Source organism: Xenopus tropicalis, chromosome 9, assembly GCF_000004195.4.
Source record: "Xenopus tropicalis strain Nigerian chromosome 9, UCB_Xtro_10.0, whole genome shotgun sequence".
Taxonomy (NCBI): Eukaryota; Metazoa; Chordata; class Amphibia; order Anura; family Pipidae; genus Xenopus; species Xenopus tropicalis.
In genome coordinates this window covers 24,557,317-24,577,215 of record NC_030685.2, presented here as the reverse complement: position 1 = coordinate 24,577,215, position 19,899 = coordinate 24,557,317, and the positions used below count along the sequence as shown (strand labels likewise).

The 19,899-nt window shown below is 38.6% G+C and overlaps 1 protein-coding gene across 1 annotated transcript in view; it reads left to right on the top strand.

Moving 5' to 3' along the window:
- Positions 1 to 19,899, top strand: part of dnah3 (dynein axonemal heavy chain 3) — a 189,556-nt gene that overhangs the window by 98,142 nt on the left and 71,515 nt on the right. The window contains exons 23-32 of the mRNA XM_012971313.3: positions 3,566 to 3,702; positions 5,269 to 5,470; positions 6,950 to 7,042; positions 7,617 to 7,727; positions 8,063 to 8,177; positions 12,049 to 12,247; positions 13,373 to 13,481; positions 14,659 to 14,772; positions 16,048 to 16,224; positions 17,195 to 17,286. Coding sequence (XP_012826767.2) covers positions 3,566 to 3,702; positions 5,269 to 5,470; positions 6,950 to 7,042; positions 7,617 to 7,727; positions 8,063 to 8,177; positions 12,049 to 12,247; positions 13,373 to 13,481; positions 14,659 to 14,772; positions 16,048 to 16,224; positions 17,195 to 17,286 — 1,349 coding nt within the window. The remainder of the gene's footprint in view (positions 1 to 3,565; positions 3,703 to 5,268; positions 5,471 to 6,949; positions 7,043 to 7,616; positions 7,728 to 8,062; positions 8,178 to 12,048; positions 12,248 to 13,372; positions 13,482 to 14,658; positions 14,773 to 16,047; positions 16,225 to 17,194; positions 17,287 to 19,899) is intronic.

Here is a 19,899-nt window from a genome sequence, read left to right as displayed (position 1 = left end):
AGATGGGCGGACATTCTCCTTCAGGATTTTTTGGTAGACAGTAGAATTCATGATTCCATCTATCACAGCAAGCCTTCCAGGTCGTGAAGCAGCAAAACAACCCCAGACCATCACACTACCACCACCATATTTTACTGTTGGTATGATGTTTTTTTTCTGAAATGCTGTGTTACTTTTACGCCAGATGTAACGGGACACGCACCTTCCAAAAAGTTCAACTTTTGTCTCGTCGGTCCACAAGGTATTTTCTCAAAAGTCTTGGCAATCATTGAGATGTTTTTTAGCAAAATTGAGACGAGCCATAATGTTCTTTTTGCTTAAAAGTGGTTTGCGCCTTGGAAATCTGCCATGCAGGCCGTTTTTGCCCAGTCTCTTTCTTATGGTGGAGTCGTGAACACTGACCTTAATTGAGGCAAGTGAGGCCTGCAGTTCTTTAGATGTTGTCCTGGGGTCTTTTGTGGCCTCTCGGATGAGTTGTCTCTGCGCTCTTGGGGTAATTTTGGTCGGCCGGCCACTCCTGGGAAGGTTCACCACTGTTCCATGTTTTTGCCATTTGTGGATAATGGCTCTCACTGTGGTTCGCTGGAGTCCCAAAGCTTTAGAAATGGCTTTATAACCTTTACCAGACTGATAGATCTCAATTACTTTTGTTCTCATTTGTTCCTGAATTTCTTTGGATCTTGGCATGATGTCTAGCTTTTGAGGTGCTTTTGGTCTACTTCTCTGTGTCAGGTAGCTCCTATTTAAGTGATTTCTTGATTGAAACAGGTGTGGCAGTAATCAGGCCTGGGGGTGACTACAGAAATTGATATTGAAATTGAAAATTGAAATTGATAAACCACAGTTAAGTTATTTTTTAACAAGGGGGGCAATCACTTTTTCACACAGGGCCATGTAGATTTGGAGTTTTTTTTCTCCCTTAATAATGTAAACCTTCATTTAAAAACTGCATTTTGTGTTCAATTATGTTATCTTTGACTAATAGTTAACGGTTTTTGATGATCAGAAACATTTTGTGTGACAAACATGCAAAAGAATAAGAAATCAGGAAGGGGGCAAATAGTTTTTCACACCACTGTATATACAGGCATAGGACCTGTTATCCAGAATGCTCGGGACCTGGGGCTTTTTCGGATAAGGGATCTTTCCATAATTTTGATCTCCATACCTTAGGTCTACTAAAAAATAATTTGAATATCATTTAAACCCAATAGGATTGTTTAGCCTCCAATAAGGATTAATTATATTAATTGGGATCAAGTACAAGGATCTGTTTTATTATTACAGAGAAAAAGGAAATCATTTTTAAAACTTAGAATTATTTGCTTATAATGGAGTCTATGGGAGATGGCCTTTCCATAATTCGGAACTTTCTGGGTAATGGGTTTCTGGATAAGGGATCCTATACCTGTAGTATACTGTATATACTGGTACACAGCCCTATAGTAGTCCTATAGCATTTGTGACATGTAAACTCGTTTTCTGCTTGCTAATTTTCAACAACCCCTGCTGGCCACTTCTACATTCTCAGCAAAGTGAGCAAATTGAATATCCCTCTTACAGTAGGTGTTACTTGCCCTTTAAAAATCAATACAAATATTAGTTGTGAATAAAAAAATAGAAATTGGTATTTATTTTCAAACCCCCCTCCCCTGTATGCAAACTGAAAAAATAGAATATTAAATATGTTCAAGTAATTGCATCCAAGAACTTAAAAGCTGTTCCAGCAGTAAATAAATATGCTGATATCCTGGATACATTTTCATGTCCATTAAATGAATGTATTACTGATAATAAGCATGTGCTAAAAGCATGCTAATTTAGCTGAGCTGCAGTAAGCTACTGATTCTGTGTGCTGATCATTTCAGCAGTATATAAACTAAGCCATAAGGAAGACAACTCATTTATTTACCAAACAAAATATGGTTTGTTGTGAGAGAGGTTTGTGGCAGGCATTCCGAGGTAAGCCTAAAGGACAAGCAATGCCAAACAATAAACAGGTAGTAGGGACAGTAAAGGTTCCCTACCATTCCAATGGCAATGGAACCCATCCCTACTAGGCTATAACAGCCATCTTATATAAAATACTGAAATTACCATGTAACACCCAACAATCTACTTCTATGGTTGTTGGACTACAGCTCATATCCTGCTTAAGCCCTTAATAATGTGTGGGAAATTGCTACAAGTTTTAGAGCATGGAGTTGTGGCTGGAGCTATGGAATTGTAGGCCCCATTTTCTGTATTGCACATGTGCACAATCCCAGACAGTTGCACACAGCCTAAAGCGCTATTGGCAAGCAGACAAAGATTGTGGAGAAGCGCTCTTAAAGGAACAGTTCAGTGTAAAAATGAAACCCGGTAAAATAGATAGACTGCACAAAATAAAAAAATATTTGTAATATAGTTAGTTAGGCAAAAATGTAATCTATAAAGGCTGGAGTGAGCAAATGTCTAACATAATAGCCAGAACCTCCTGCTTTCAGCTCTCTAACCTCTTAGTTAGTCAGTGACTTTAGGGGCGGGCAGATGGGACATAACTGTTCAATTATTTTGTGAGCATGCAGGTCAGATTCAGTTAGAAGTTAGAGAGCTGAAAGCAGGAGGTAGAGTTCTGGCCGTTATGTTAGACATGTGCCCACTCCAGCCTTTATAGATTATATTTTTGCCTAATTAACTATATTGATAATAGTCTGTCTATTTAACCCAGTTTCATTTTTACACTGAACTATTCCTTTAATGATTTAACCCTGGGTTAGAATAATTTATCAGCAAAGAGGAGCATCTTAAGTGATTGTAATCATTTGTCTGACATATAAACAACCCCCCAGTGATTTTTTCTTTCCATCACTTTTAAGACCAATAATGCTTATAAAGTCATGGCTATTTGAATTTTATTATTGGCCATAATATTGTCATGAACAAGTGGGGCCTGACCAGATGTTACACCCCAATAGAGATAAACCCAAAAGCCTGAAAACATATGTGCTATATTGTACACTGTATACTGTGCATCAACAAGGAAAAGCCACAATTTGGACATATGGCAAGTAGAATTGGGCCTACTATCCCTTTTCGTGTTAAAAGCTCCTGCTTCTGAGCCTTAAAAAGGTGCTTATCACAATTGCATTCTTCACTTGTGGTGTTGCTGCTTATTATCATCACCCTAGAGTGCCCCATCCTTATGTATGCGCTACAGTGTCAATGAGAAACATAAGTGTCACATCTAAGTACAAAGCCTTCATGCTCATAATTAGGTATGGCACATGATCCACGCACCCTGCTTGTTTGGATGGCACACTGGCTTAGCTCCATAAAACCAAAATGCCTGTTAGTGTGTGGAAATATCCCTTGTGTGGTTTTTATTAAATAGCAGAAATACAGAACTGCATATGGAGCTACTGAGAGGTCGTTCTTCTCCAGTATTCTGCAGAATCAGCATTCAGTGTTCATATCTCTTTATGCACACACTTGTTTCCAAACAACTGCAAAGCACCTCAATCTTCTACAAAATAATAAAGCCATCATAAAACCACTGTTGACTTTTAAATATTTCTTTCTTTAGGTGAAGGATACAAGAGTTCTCATTGCAACTAAACAGGATAACATGTTAGGAAGACTTCAGGAATCTAATGTGTTGCTTGAAGATATTCAGAAGGGTCTCAATACCTATCTGGAGAAGAAAAGACTGTACTTTCCAAGGTAGACCATTTTATTGACAACCTAAGGGGCCCACCCACGTTATATAGTATATATACCCCCATGTGTAATGCCAGGCACTATGTTTAACCTGTTGCAATAAACCATTGCATCCAATATGATGTTTGTTTTGAAACAAGCGACCAGTAAATGCTACCTGCTGATTGGTTGCTATAGGTTTCTGCTCCTGGGCAAACTTAGTTGCTTTTATTACAACCCCAAATAGAATCTAAAAATCACAATACAAGGTTCATTCATTATTAATTCAGATTCATTTTACATGGCAGCTCACCTGTACATTCTGCTTTAGAACGCAATAAGGAGCCATGTAGCATCAGCTTCAATGACAGATGCACCTCATTTTCTGCTTGGTGCATACCTCCCAACTGTCCCGATTTTCGTGGGACAGTCCCTCTTTTGACAGCTCAACCAGCAGTCCCGGATTCTTACTGAAAAGTCCCTCATTTCCCTTTGATCTCCTGCACTGAATGCTAAAAAAAATACAAATGTAGGCTAATGCCACACGAGGCGTAGGGCGGATATTTTGAGAAAGCGTAAAAGCGCTTGCTGAAAATTCCGCCCTACGCCTCCTACATGTGCCCGCACCCAAATGAATGAGATATGCTCGGACAAAAGGCACATGTAGCCGATATACGCATGAAAACGCAAGACTTTGCATTATCTCGCGTGTATATCGGCTACATGTGCCTGCACCCGACCGTAGCACAGAGTGCACTCAGTGACACTCAAAAGATAATAAGATGGCAAACACCTGTTATAGTGCTGCTAAACATCTTTGCTACTACAGTTCAGAATATAAAATATACAGTAGCTTTTCTAGCCATATTCATTTTTGGGTTTTAGTTTTTCTTTAGGCTGAAGACACATAGTTACATAGGGTTGAAAAAAGTTCAACCCTTCCAAGTAAACTCAGCAGACAACTTTTTTTGTCCCCTGCATCTTTTTTTTATGTGGCCGCGCCCTTTTTGAGACGCAACAAGTTTTTCTGAGGTGAATTCTCTTGGAAGTTTTGCTAAACAATTCACCAATGGCAAAATCTGAAAATTTGCTGCGAATCCATGCCTGGCGAAAAAATTCGCTCATCACTACCCAACTATTGCTTTTCGAGGCTACAATTGTATTGCTATTGTTACTGTTTATAACTTAAAAACAATAAAAAATGAAGACTTATTGCCAGCTGTCTCAGAATATCACTGTCTACTTCATAATTATTTTGATCCCATCCTTGTGTATATGCATATGCATGTAGAGATCAAGGTTAAGGTAAAATTAGAATTTCTCATTTTTCCCATGGAAGTTAGTTTATACAGAAGCCAGTTTATTTGATAATCCTCATTAAACTAAAGTTTCTAACATATTTACAGACATTTTTTTTAAGAGCTAAACTTTAAACAGCCATTGGCACATTTAGTACAGAGGAAGAGGTGCTAACAGAATTCACTAGCGCTGTTTCATTGCCCCAGCCAAGGTTTCGCAGAACTACAGAGACGGTGTTGATAATAATTTAAGTGATGCTCATTAACGTTCCGGCGTTTCTCCCTTTTTAAGATTTTTCTTCCTCTCCAACGACGAGCTGCTGGAAATCTTATCGGAAACCAAAGACCCGCTGAGAGTGCAGCCTCACTTAAAGAAATGCTTTGAAGGGATTGCCAAACTGGAATTCACAGAAGATCTGCAAATCACCGGAATGATCAGTTCAGAGAATGAAATCGTTCCTTTATCGCAGAAAATTTACCCAGCAAAGGCAAAAGTAATTGGTTCCTGACATTTTATTCCTGGCTGCTGTGCTCACTGCTCCTCTTAAGTGAAACAGCTGGCACAAGCACATTTTTCCCCCTCTTTTTGTGTAATAAATGATATATGGATGTTTCGTTGACAGTTTTCTTACAGTATTGTTCAATTGTTTTGGATGGGTACCATGTTAGCTCAATTCAGCATGTTCTTTCTTACATTAAAATGCCTCAGATTAGAAATGTGCTTGTTAAGGTATAAGCTCAAAGTGCATTTGGAAGACTTACTAATTAAAGGTGGCATTAATCTTCCCTAAAGAACAAGGAAAGCTTCATTTGGCGTGTTGATAGGCACATGCCAATAAATGGTGCTCCTTTTATAAAAAATATGCACCAGCCCAGAGCAAAACGCATGTAGTACCACTCCTCCATTTTATTTAAAGGAACAGTAACAGAAAAAATGAAAGTGTATAAAAGTAATTACAATATAATGTACTGTTTCCCTGTGCTTGTATAACTGGTGTGTTTGCCCCAGAAAGGCTACTATAGTTTATATAAACAAAGCTGCTGTGTAGCCACGGGGGCAGCCATTCACGGGAGAAAAGGCACAGGTTACTTAGCATATAACAGATAAAACACTATTATATTCTACATAGTGTATCTGCTGATATGTTACCTGTGCTTTTTCTCCTTTTTCCCAGCTTGAATGGCTGTTCTTGTGGCTACACAGCAACTTATTTATATAAACTATAGCAGCGTTTTTATAGCAGTCACACCAGTTTTACCATTTTAGAACAGGACATTATATTTATTTATTACTTTAAAACACTTAAATTTTTTGGTATTGCTGTTCCTTTAACATGCCCTGGTAACAATACTGCACAAGCACAAGCCGGAAATTTATGTATGATTTTAAAATCAATGGGGCTAAAATGGGGCTAAGAGGTATACCAGGATGCTTAATGTCATTACATGTATTACCCTTTAAAGGAAAACTATACCCCCAGAATGAATACTTAACAGTTAATATCATGTTAAGTGGCCTATTAAAGAATCTCACCAAACTGGAATGTGTATATATGTATAGGCAGAACTCTGTCCATTTATTGGCTGATGGGGCCTAACATGTATGTGTGCCTTGGCTTGTTTGTGTGCACTGTGAATCGTATAATCCCAGGGTACGGCATTTAGTACTTAATATGGAAGTTTTCTACTTAGCATTACCCAATGGCACATTCTACTAAAAAAGTATATTTTTTATGAAAATGGTTTATTTAGATGAAGCAGGGTTTACATGAGCTGTTTTATGCAATATATTTTTATAGATACCTACATTGTTCAGGGGTATAGTTTTCCTTTGATCAAACTTTTTATCATTAAAAGCATGCCTGTATTGTCTTTGATTTTGCAAAACACAGTTTTGGGTGGAGGACCCCTTTAAAATTATGGAAGGTACACATTGAGCAAAGTTGTAATTGGGCACATTCATCTGATTTTAGGGCATGGTTGAAAAGTGGCTGCTGCAGGTGGAGGAAAACATGCTGTCCAGTATGAGACAAGTCATACGTGATGGGATAGATGGATATGTAGAGGTAAGAACTGCAACCCTTCAACAAACATTCTTATATCGCTGGGCATTCAAACTTGAGTGCCTATATGAGCCTGACACAAACACAGCAATTAGGGAAATATTGTTTGTGCCATATAGAGGATGCTGTAAGTATACAGCACACTTTTATAGTGCTCAAAGGTCACTTTTTACTGTTAACAATACCTTCTGCATACCTCTGTAATGGAGATTTTAAGTCAGTGTTTATGTTGGGCACGCACTGGCAGCCTTCTACAAGGTGCGGTTTAACAACATCCAGAGGACTATTGGTTACCCATATCATCCTTATATCTGCAAATTTTTTGTCAAAAATGTGAAATCTAAAGAGGGAGAATGTATTGGGCAACAGAGAAAGACTGGATTTAATTAATGAGAACATTAATCAAGGTGTGATTAATTAAGGTGTGAGAAACGTTCTATACTATAAAAATGGCAGGATAAGCAACATATTTACGCTACTCTAGACTTTTAGAATTCTGTCAGTCACACTTAAACAGGCTTCCACATTTGTTAAAGAAAACTTGCCCTATGATTTTCTGTTATGTTTTCTGATAAAGGTTCCTCGGAAGCAGTGGGTTCTACAGTGGCCTGGCCAAGTGGTCATTTGCGTTTCCTCTATTTACTGGACCAAAGAAGTATCAGAAGCTATTGCAGAAGGAACATTACCAGTAAGTTATTGGTATCTCCTCCCTAAACTGATATATTTAAGATGATTGACATCAAAACTTGCAGAGGTTTTTGTAGAAATGATAAAGAACCTCATATTAGGCATCTTGATTTTATTGCTGTAACTAGGGCAGCAACCCGCAAGTTACCAGGGGTGGCAACAATAAGTTTAGGAGCCAAAATTCAGATACAATTCTTAAAAAGTATGGGGGGGGGGTGAGTGGGGGCGCCTTTGGCTACACCACCTCACCACGACAGTAGGTACTGAATCAGCCCTGGGTATAATGGAAACTTCCCACAGCACAAAGTTGGTCTAATCAGTTATTTTCTTCCTCAGGCTTTTCTGGAGAAAAGCAATCAGCAAATTGGTGAGATTGTTGAACTGGTGCGAGGGAAACTTTCTAGTGGTGCAAGAGCCACTCTTGGAGCACTTACTGTCATTGATGTCCACGGTAAGTGATAATGAGGAAGCAATACAGGTATTCTGTGTGTGTTTGTTTGTCTTGCTGACAAGGGCAATAAAGGCAAAAAATGTCACTTGAAAATTTTAGACAAAATGGAACATTATTACAATGTATTATAATTATTTTTTTATGTTTTAGTTTTTTGTGCTTTGATGATTCAGAGTTCCTAATACCTGTGCCATCGTGCTCTAGTCACATGCACTATTTACCATACCAGCTTTCAAATCAAAATTCTGTCTTGTCTGCTTTCTTTAAAACAGCAGCCCTGCTATGATGATTTGGAGCTCTGCTCATTGGCCACTATTGTACAGTGTGTGGGACCACAACCAACTGTGTGACTTTCCTCTCCACCTTGTTTTGAGCACAAGTGTTAAATTTGCTTTCTCTTTCCTCTCCCTGTGTTATCCTAAATCCATTTGCAGATTACTTAAAGGAGAACTATACCTGCCCGGCTATGAAAGCCCCCTTAACTGGCCTGCCTTGACTTCCCTCACCTCTCCCTTACAGCATTGTCACTAACTTAAAACCCTGCCTCTATCGCAAACCCCAACCTAAAAGAGCAGAGCAGCGCAGAGCAGAGAAGCGAACATTCTTCAGGTCTCTCCACCGATACGAACCCTGCTTGAGCAGTTGGGGCTAGCAGGAAGCGCAAAGAGCATTATGTGCAGTACTTGCCCGTGTAACAGTAACAAGCTATTGACGAGGCTGCTGTTTTCTGTAATGTGTCTTGGTCCTGGACTAAAGAATTGGGGTGGTCCCAAATGCACATGTGATAGAAGGGCAGTGTATTTGTGCATAACAAAAGTGTGGAATATAATGAATCTGAAATCTTTAGAAGCACAGATGAATACTGCTTATAGGATTGCCACTTTTTTTTTTTTTACTTTGATACGGCCTTTGGATTGGGGGAGTGGGTGGGGGGCGTCACATGGGGTGGGGAAATGGGCAGAGTGGGTGGGGAAATGGGTTTACTGGTTGGGAAGGTAAAATACTGGCTGGGTAGTAACCCTAACTGCTAAAGGACTGTGGTCACCTGTGGCAGCCCAAATATAAAATATGTCATATCTAGCCCAGTTGTTGGGCTTTAGTTCTCCTTTAAGGATTGCTAAAGACTGAGAATAACTATTGGCATAACTGAGTCTGTAAAGAGTTAATAAGGGGTTATGAGGTTAAGCCCAGCAATGGTTCCTCTCAATTATTATTCAAAGAACATTAGTAGCATGAGAACATAGACTGGAAATGAATTGTGGATGTGAAGGGACAAGACCCAAACCTCCAGATGTAAGAAATATGGAAATGAACTAGAGGAATGTGAGGCAAATGGGAAACAGGGATAAAATGTGTCTTTAGAAATCAAGTTTAGGGCAATTAAAAATGAATTTATGTGTTTGGACTTAGGCTAATTGGTATAAAAAAGCTAAAGAATGTGCATTAAGGATGATTTTAGTGCATTTGGAGAACTGAGTGAGCTTTTTAAATGATCTTTAGTAACTGTCAGCATGGGAGAATTTCTGTCATTATGTGTTATTATGCAGCTAGCAAGCAATTAGATTACTACATGTGCCTTCTAATGGGATGCTTCCTAAAAATAATCCATAAGCCTGACTGTGCCTGAAAAATCTCCAGGAACATTATAGGGATCTCCAGAACATTATAGGGATCACTTACATTACAGATTCCTGTGATGCCTATTTTTTGCTCTTTGTGTGCTGCATTCTGATGTTTAGGAATTTCTGCAGGTTTTGTGCTCCATCTGGGCTTCCTGCTACAGCAGTCAACTCCTCCAGATTTTAAAACTGACCTTCAAGCTGGGCTTTCAGGTTTATTGAGAAGAGCAAATGGCCATTATCCCTAATAGAGAAAAGGTAGTGGCTCTTAAAGGAGAAGGAAAGGCTAAGTCACTTGGGGGGTGCCAAAATTAGTTTGTTTCTCTCTTATAAGCAGCTGAGCTGCAGTTCTTTTAGTTACTTCCTTGTCTAGGTTAAGCTCCGCCCCCTTTTGCTGTCTAAACCCTTCTTTTCTTTCCAACTATGAGGACCTCAAAAGGGTTCCTACTTGGCACGCTACTGCCTCTGCTCGAATTTAAATCAATCAGGTATGCGCAGTAGACACCTCTTTGAGGTCATCATAGTCAGAAAGAGAAGGAATGCTTAGAACGCAAAGGAGGCGGAGCTTCACGCTAGACAAGGAAGTCAATAAAAGAACTGCTGTTCAGCTGCTTGTAATAGAGAAACAAAATACATCTGCATGCAGAAAGAAAGGTATGTTATTCTGGGGGCTGTACAGAGTCATTTTAGAGATTTAAAAAAAAAAAAAAAGATTTACTTATTGTTTAAGTGACGTGAAAAAGAATCTACATTTTTGCAATATGTCAATAAAAGTTGAATCTGCTGAGGCAAAAAAAATCTGAAATCTGTGAATAAAATCAGTTGTACTGTATTATTAAAACAGAAGGTTTTCATTATGCATAATACTATGGAATTAGGTGGGTGGAAATGCTCCCAGTATCAACAGCTTCTTCTGAATGCCGTTTGAATATATAACAACTTTTTTCTTTTTCAAGATAATCTCCCAAATTCCCTCTCTGTAGCTTGGTAAAACAGGCGGGTGCTCAGGGACCGGCTTAATAGCAAGGCTACTGCTTTTGAAGTGAAAACAATTCAGCGCCAGCCCCTATCAGTCTTTGTAGCCTTTAGTAAATAATATCTTCTTTTTGGGCTTCAGGTACCAAAGCAGGAGCTTGCTAATTAGCAGCAGAATATACTTGTATTGTGCAGGGATAATCAAACATCTACACTGAAAGGGGGGGGCTAGGGTTTAATTAAAAAATGTAATTCCAAATTACAGAAAGACCCTTTATCTGGAACTCCTACTGAGTCGGAGGTAGGATTTTAAACACAGGAGCCGGCTAAATTGGCATCATATTCACCTGCCTGTCTACCTTTAACCCTAGAGACACAGTGAGTCCCTTACTCCACAATAGATAAATAGCCATAATAGATAAATAGCTCTATATAAATACATATAAACACACAGGGTGTCATTGTTTTGGCTTAGACTCTTGATTACTGTTAGAATCCAAGTAACATACAGGGCTGCCATCAGTAACTGTGAGGCCCCATATTGCTAAGTCAGAATGGCCCTCCCAAGGCCCCAATTATTTACCCACTAGTCACCTGGAATGTATGGACACTGGTCCCCCCCCCCCACAAAAAAAATTATGTCCCCTAAATGCATGGCCTTGATCCATCCTCAATCAGCAACACACACAAATGTCATCCATTCCCTTTAAGCCCTGCCTCTATGTTAACTGCCCTTTTCCACAAAGCCTGACTGAGGTACCTGCGGTGCCCCCCTGTTACCCTCATTCTAGGGATGCACCGAACCCAGTTTTATGGGTTTGGCCGAACCCCCGAATCCATCTCAAAGGATTCCTATGCTAATTAGGATCTGGAAAGGGTGAAAGTCGCCGCCAAGACCGTGGATTCGGCTGAATCCGAACCTTGCTGAAAAAGGCCAAATCCTGGCCGAATACCGAACCAAATCCTGGATTCGGTGCATCCCTACCTCGTTCATATTTTCATACAAACTGCTTTTGTTTATGAAATCTGCAACTGGTTTCAGGATATCATGGGGAGAGAAAAGGACTAAAGTTAACCCTTGTTTTTATTTCATGGTAGGGGAAATCCATACAGTTTACTTGTAGCTCATTAAAGAGTGAGCAGTTACAATGGTGACCAAACCTGTGACAGCCGGGCTATAGTTTCATAGGAAGCAGGATTGTGACTGATTAGCTTGTAAACATACTTAATAGGGAAAAGGCAGTGACTAGACTCTTCAACACTGGATATTTTCACAGCCCGTGATGTTGTTGCGAAACTGGCCCAGGATAAGGTGTCTAATTTAAGCGACTTCCAGTGGATCTCTCAGTTAAGGTATTCCTGGGAAGGTCAAGATGTTATGGTCAAAATGATCACCACAGAAGTCAAGTATGGATATGAGTACCTGGGAAACTCTCCAAGACTGGTTATTACACCACTGACCGATCGATGTTACCGGTATGGAACTTTTATTTTGACTTTTAGTGAGTTACACATAAAGACATAGAATATCTGTCTGAACAGCTGATCTAAAGTGCATCTTTTGCAAAAAACTGTAAACTATTGGAATATAGCTCTATAGGCGAAGATAAACAATTGGTGATTTTGCCTTAGCTACACATGTACATTTAAGGGCGAAGACACTTAGTCGCGGCGACTAATCTGCGCAGCGAAAACTCACAAGTATTTAGTCGCCACGACTTCTATTATAGCCTAAGGAAGAAAGCAATTAGTCACCGCGACAGACTTACCTAATAGTCGCGGCGACTAATCGGCCCGTGTGTCTTCGCCCTAAAACACACAAGCCATCTTAAAGCTATTCTTATGAGAAGTGCTTAGTTAGAGAAGTCTCTGGTGTCACATGACTCATTGGATCTTGTGTATAAAAGGAAACAATCTACATTTTGTATATTTTCTTCTTTATTAAATGAGTCCTTAAAGGGGTTGTTCACCTTTAAATTAACTTTTTTTATGACATAGACATTGATATTCTGAGACAACTTGCAATTGGTTTTCATTTTTTATTCTTTGAGGTTTTTCAGTTATTTAGCTGTTTGTTCAGCAGCTCTCCAGTATGGAATTTCAGCAGCTATCCGGGTTGCTAGAGTCTTGATTACCTTAGCAACCACATAGGAGAGGGGCTGAATTGAAATATAAGGAATAAAAAAAAACAATAATAATAGAATCGTAAGCTCAGAGCAATAGCTGCCAGAGTCAGTGACCCCCAATTGAAAGCTAGAAAGATGTTGAAGAGAAATGCAAATAATCCAAACATTATAGAAAATAAATAATACAGAATAATGGTAAACTTGCTAGGAATAAGATATTCTATAACATAATAAATGATAACTTAAAGGTGAACCCTTTAAAATATAAGCATATGAGAAATTGCTTTGGAATTGAATGTGTAAAAAATCCTTTATATAGTAATGGACATTTTTTATATATTTATCCTGATTTATACAGAGGGACAGCATTTTGAATATATCTGACATTCATTCAAACCTAGCAGGCCAAAAATGAATGAATAGTCATGATGGTTATCATTTGACGTGACAAGTTATTATTTTTTTTTTCCTATAGGACCTTGATGGGGGCTCTAAAATTGAATTTAGGAGGGGCTCCAGAAGGACCAGCTGGGACTGGTAAAACAGAAACAACAAAAGACCTAGCAATAGCCTTGGCCAAACAGGTAATTTATCAGGCCTGTAAAAGAAAAAAATTGCAGTAATAAAAATTAATTCCATTAAAAGGGTTGGAAGAATTTATTATATTTTTTCTTTGCAGAAGAATTGCGTAAACACTGACCTTATCAACGCTGCTTTCATTACTGCTTTTATCAAATCAATGTTTCTTGCTCTGGATCTGTGCAATGAAAAAGGGCTGCTTGGTAGTTATTGCTATTGGGGGTGGGGTGTTTTGAAAGGAAAGAGTAGACTTGACTTTCTGTTTCATTGGTCCTGCTCACATATTGGTTCTGACTTTCTATAGGAAGTTTGCCCTGTGGAAATGTGTTCAGTTGTAATTAGAAGGTTTGGAGGGTCTCTATAAGCAGGATTGACCAAAGGGATTCTGGGAACAAATTTCATAAGGCTCCTAAAAAAATCCCATTTACTTGGGTTTATCCTATAGGCTAAAGCTCACCCACTGGGTTTTTAACAGGGTCGGACTGGGGGGTGCAGGGGCTCCCACCCCAGGGGCCCTGCAGGTGCCCCAGCCGCGTCCCCTAACCCCCCCAAGGGCCCCCCTAACCCCCCCGCAGGGCCCCCGCCTGACGTCCTCCCCGGGCGCGTATAAATTGAACGTGTCGGGGAGGAACTGTCAGTAGGGGGAGCACCGGCAAAGGTCGGACTGGGAATTTGGTAACAAATTCCATTGCAGTCATACACAAATGATTTAGAAATAAACTGCCCCTAACAATTGCAGTTGCACTAAATTTATGGGAGAAAAAGCATAAGGTGTGTCTGCCGAATGAATTCTCAGTAGGCCTGGGGTTGATGTCACCTATTGCATTGAGCAGAGGTAGCGATTCAGAGTAAAACCATGAGGCTGAGCAATTCCAAACCAACCCCTAGGTCACAAAACTAGCCTGCAGGCAAACAGCCAAGATTTGGGTATTTAGTGCCTGAGGGAAAAAAACATGTAAAATGAGCTTACAATCATTACAATACAAAAATAAGTAAAAATATCAACTTTATTGTTACTTTTATTGCTTAATTTTTTATTCAGGTCCTCTCCTATTTGTCTCTTATTCAAACTACTGAACCGTTCATAACAATATCCTTTTTTTTATCTGCTTTTGTTATTAATGCTAACACAAATAATATTTATCTATAATTGAAAAATAATGCCACAATCTTCTTTCTTAGTGTGTTGTCTTTAATTGCTCTGATGGCCTTGACTATAAAGCTATGGGAAAGTTCTTCAAAGGACTTGCACAATCCGGAGCGTGGGCTTGTTTTGATGAATTCAACAGAATCGAGGTATTTGTTCACCCCACAATATTTTCCCACAGACAATGATAATAGAATTAATAATAAATATTTAACCAGAAGAAAACACTGAATTATTGCTATGAGTATAGACAAGAACGCTACTTACCTAAAGTTCCCATAAATACTGTATAGCCGAAAATATGTCAACATCTGCCTGTCCGGCTTTTCAAACTAACACCAATGAAGTTGGTTTTTTGAGAAACTGCCCTTTTTCCTCTACTTTTCTGAGAAGGCTATCCAGTTGTTGGGACATAATTGCTGGGATATGCTTCCATTTATGTGGTTGGGCACTGATATTGGGTGGTCAGACTGGCTCACATTGGCATTCCAGTTCATCCCACAGGTGTTCAGTTGTTCTGCAGGCCAGTCATGGTTTTTTTACTCCCATCTTTCAGACCAATTCTGTATGGACCTGATTTTATGCAGCATGTTGCCACAAAGTAAGAACAGAATTGAAGTGTAATGGATTTGACTTATTTCAAATAAATATAATTTCATAGGAACACACTGAGACTGATAAAAAATACATTTTTAGTACTTATATTTATCTTCCAGCGTCTCATTCAAAGCATTACCTGGTTGCCAGGATAACTTAGACTCTAGCAACCATAAAGCTGCTCACATTCCGAACTGGAGAGATGCTAAACATACATACAGTACATAATTTCCATGAAGCTGATTAGTTGATAATAATAAACCAAAGAAGACAAACAGTCCTTACTCCAAATCCCTAGTCTGAGTTAGAGTCAATAGACATAAGAGGCAATATAGGGCAAGAAAGGAGAATAATACCGAAAAGAGAGACAGCTGGGCCAAACAGAGTCTAAGTGGGTAGAGTAAGGGTTGTATATGGCAGCTAAAAACGTGTGCCAGTTGGATTTACAGTGCACGACAATGGGATAAGGAAAAAAATAACAGATCAAGGTTGTATCAGACTAGCAGATAATTCTCTAATCTGAACCTCTAACAGTAAATGAATAATGTTACTGTTCGGCTTGTAGAACTATGTGACACAAACTAAACAGTTACTCGCGTCTATACAAAACAAGCTTGCATGGGTGAAACCAATTAGATTGTCACAAATAAAGCATGCTCAGTGGAGTAACTAGGGGACCACGGACTTGGGGAATATGCTGCATTTGTGGTTAAAAAACAAGATGTTTTGCACATTGTCTGGCTAATTTCACTGATTTAATTCTGGATAGGTTCCCAGGTGAAAGAGCCATGTTATGAATACTGATAAAAATACATTATTTTATGCAGGTTGAGGTATTATCAGTGGTGGCCCAACAGATTCTGAGCATCCAGCAAGCAATTATCCGAAATATGAAAACTTTTTTCTTTGAGGGCACTGAGCTGACATTGAATCCAACCTGCTCTGTGTTCATTACCATGAATCCTGGATATGCAGGTCGAGCTGAACTTCCAGACAATCTGAAGGTATGTACTTGTGAAATGTGTATCTGAGAGGATAGAGAATAGGAGCACAGATGAACAATAATGCTATGTAGGCAAATTATAGTTCATCTACATTATGAGTATTTGTTTGAATGCATTTTGGTAAAAATTTAAGGAGTAGCAAAGATGAAATCACTGGGGGTGTCTAGCATTTGGAACTCCCTCTGGTTTCACCTTTCCTTCTCCATTAAGACAAGTAAAAAATAAAAGTAGTTGTATTATATTGTCTAGCTGGTGGTGCTGTCTAGCTGGCGGCCCACCAGCCCTTGTGTGGTCCCCTATTAAAGCCTGGCTGCTGTGACTGCTTACCTTTGTGTAATCTATAAAGGCTAAAGTGAGCAAATATCTAACATAATAGCCAGAACTTAACTTCCTCCTTTGCAGCTCTCTAACCTGTTGAAAGTCAGTAACCAATCAGTGACTTGAGGAGGTGGACATATGGGCCATAACTGCTTTTGAATCTGACCTGTGTGCTAAGGATCAAAAGCAAACTAAGTGAAAAGTTATGTCCCATGTGGCCCCCCTAAAGTTGATGACTAACTACGAGGTTAGAGAGCTGAAAGCAGGAAGTAGTGTTCTGGCTATTCTGTTAGACATCTGCTCAATCCAGCCTTTATAGATTAAGGGGCAGATTTATCAAAATGTGAGCTCAGTACATAAAAACTCACCACATTCTGTTACAGCAGAAATATGTAGATGCCTAAACCCCCCCAACAATACTGACGTTCCTATGGAATTTTTATAGGAACGTATCAGCATCGCTTTTATAGTTTTATTTGTCAAGAGAATCAAATTCGTTTCTGGTTGGGATCCTTTTATAAATACACTTGAGGAATAATCAGAATAGTTTTGCTATCCACTGCACACTTATCCTTATATTACTTCATTACAGCTCTGGGAGCAACTACTTTATTTTCACTTTCAAAGCTTTTTTTTTTTTTTTTCATTTTAGGCTTTATTCAGAACAGTTGCTATGATGGTCCCTGACTATGCCTTAATTGGAGAAATTTCACTGTACTCCATGGGATTTCTGGACTCTAGAAGGTAAATGTGCATTTTGTTCTGCATTTTGTAGCAGTGAATTGCTTATTATTCAGTAAGTGATGTAGACAACAGGAAACCCAGATTCACATATTATCCAAAGGTTCAAAGGAATTGGCAGAAAGTTTTCTTTATAAAGTACTTGTTACAGGTATCAGACCCCTTATCCAGAAACCCATTATCCAGAAAGCTCCGAATTACGGAAAGCCCATTTCCCATAGACTCCATTATAATCAAAAAATCAGAATTGTAAAACAGATTTCCTTTTTCTATGTAGAAATAAAACTGTACCTTGGAATTATTCCCAACTAAGATATAAATCATCCTTATTGGATGCAAAATAATCCTATTGGGTTTAATTAATGTTTTATTGATTTTTTAGTAGACTTAAGGTGTTGAGATCCAAATTACAGAAAGATCCCTTATCCGGAATACCCTTGGTCCCGAGCATTCTGGATAATGGGTCCTATACCTGTATAACCACATTCAAAAAAGTAAAGGAAATGGGACTTTGAGATATTATGCAGATCTTAATATGTGTAGGCCGGCAGAATGTAAAAGATAGGGTTAGCAGATGTTTTATGTATACAAGTATGGGATCCATTATCCAGAAAGCCGTTATCCAGAAAGCTCTGAATTATAGAAATTCCATCTCTTATAGACTTCAATTTAATTGAATAACTTCACATTTTAAAAAGGATTTCCCTGTAATGATAAAAGAGTACCTTGTATTTTATTTTAACTAAGATATTATTATTCCTTATTGGAGGCCAAACAAGCCTATTGGGTTTAATTGACGTTCAAATGATTTTTTAGTAGACTTAAGATATGGATATCCAGGTTACGGAGAGATCCATTATCCGGAAAATCCCAGGTTCTGGATAACAGGTCCCATACCTGTATATGTTTCTGTGTGTGTGTGTGTGTAATATATGTAAGACTACATCATTATATAGTTATAATTTGTTTTTCCAGCTTTTATAGGAAAACATTCCTGCTAATTGCGTTTGGCTGAATATTTTCTTTCAACAGTATCTTGTTTTTGTTTATTTACCTGCTCGTCTTACATTTTGGTATGATAATATATAACATGGTATGTGAGTTACAGTAAAGGAGTGTAATAAAAGAACTATAAGGCTCTGTTACACTTTGTCGGTGTAGAAGCATACCCATGTATTTTATAATAATGCTGTACTTGCCAATTAGGGGTTTTAGATAAAGATATATTGGGATTAAGCATATGTGTGACAATAATACTGAAACGTTTTTTGGGACACTTAGGAGATTTGACGTTGTACAGGTATAGGATCCGTTATCTGGAAACTCATTATCCAGAAACTTGACTGCATTAAGTCACAGAAAAAATTTGATCTGAATTGCATTGTTCTATTTATTTTTGCACGAGTTTGACTGCTTTAAATGTCTGGAAAAGCAACCTTGATTTAGGGGCACATTTACTAATCCACGAACGTCCGAAAAGCGTCCGAATGCGTTTTTTTCATAATGATCAGTATTTTGCGACTTTTTCGAGCGCTCACTACGAAAAAGTCGCGACAATTCGCGAAAGTTGTAATGGCTATGAAAATTTGCGACAATTCACGAAAGTCATAATGGCTATGAAAAAGTCGCGACAATTCACGAAATGTGTAATGGCTATGAAAAAGTTGCGACAATTCACGAAAGTCATAATGGCTATGAAAAAGTCGCGACAATTCCCGAAATTTGTAACGGCTACGAAAAAGTCGCAAAAAATACGAAAAAGTCGCAAAATGTTCGTTTTCCAATCCGAATTTTTCCCATTCGGATTCGTGGATTAGTGGATCAGCCCCTTAATGTTGCAAAATACACTTCCCAATTTATAGAAAGGGGAAACTTGCCCCCTTTCTATATTTGCCAATTTTTTAATTCAGATTTTCAGGACTTTATAGAGAACTATAGGGATCTAAAAATTAATCCTGGAGAGATTCCAATAAATGATACTGGCCAAATTATCCCATTGGCATAGAGACAGAGGTGTATCCTGGATATAGGTACATATAAACAGTGCTGCCCTATTATACACATTTGGTGGAAATTAACAAAAATATTGTAGAAAATATGCACAGTTGTAAAAATTAGAAAAAATACGTTGTTTTTGTAATCGTAAACCATCGTACATTGGTAAATGGGCCCCATATTGTTTGTGCAGAGATTCCGCTGTACATATCATGTTGTCCTGCCTATACACTTACTTGCATGGTTTGGCCTCTTCCCATGTGTAATGCACAGAAACACCAATGCAACTGGTTCATAAACACTTTGAGACAAGTAAATATTTTTTTTCCCCTATGTGGGAGCGGCATATGGTGTTTTCACTCTATGGTATTTAAGTGATAGAATCAACATATTTTTATGTTTAATTAAGAAAATAATGCTTTTAAATAAATGTGCTGAATTCAGTTTTCTCTAAGCTCATTTGTAACAAGGCGGAAAGAAAAGTCACACAATAAGGATTCAGCTAAAGTCTAGCTCCAAGCTCAAAGTGCCAGATCAGGATTTCAGTTTTTCATAGAGCAGCCAGACAGGACAGTGATTGGTCGGTTTGTGTGCATGTTTAATAGTGAACAGGCAGAGACT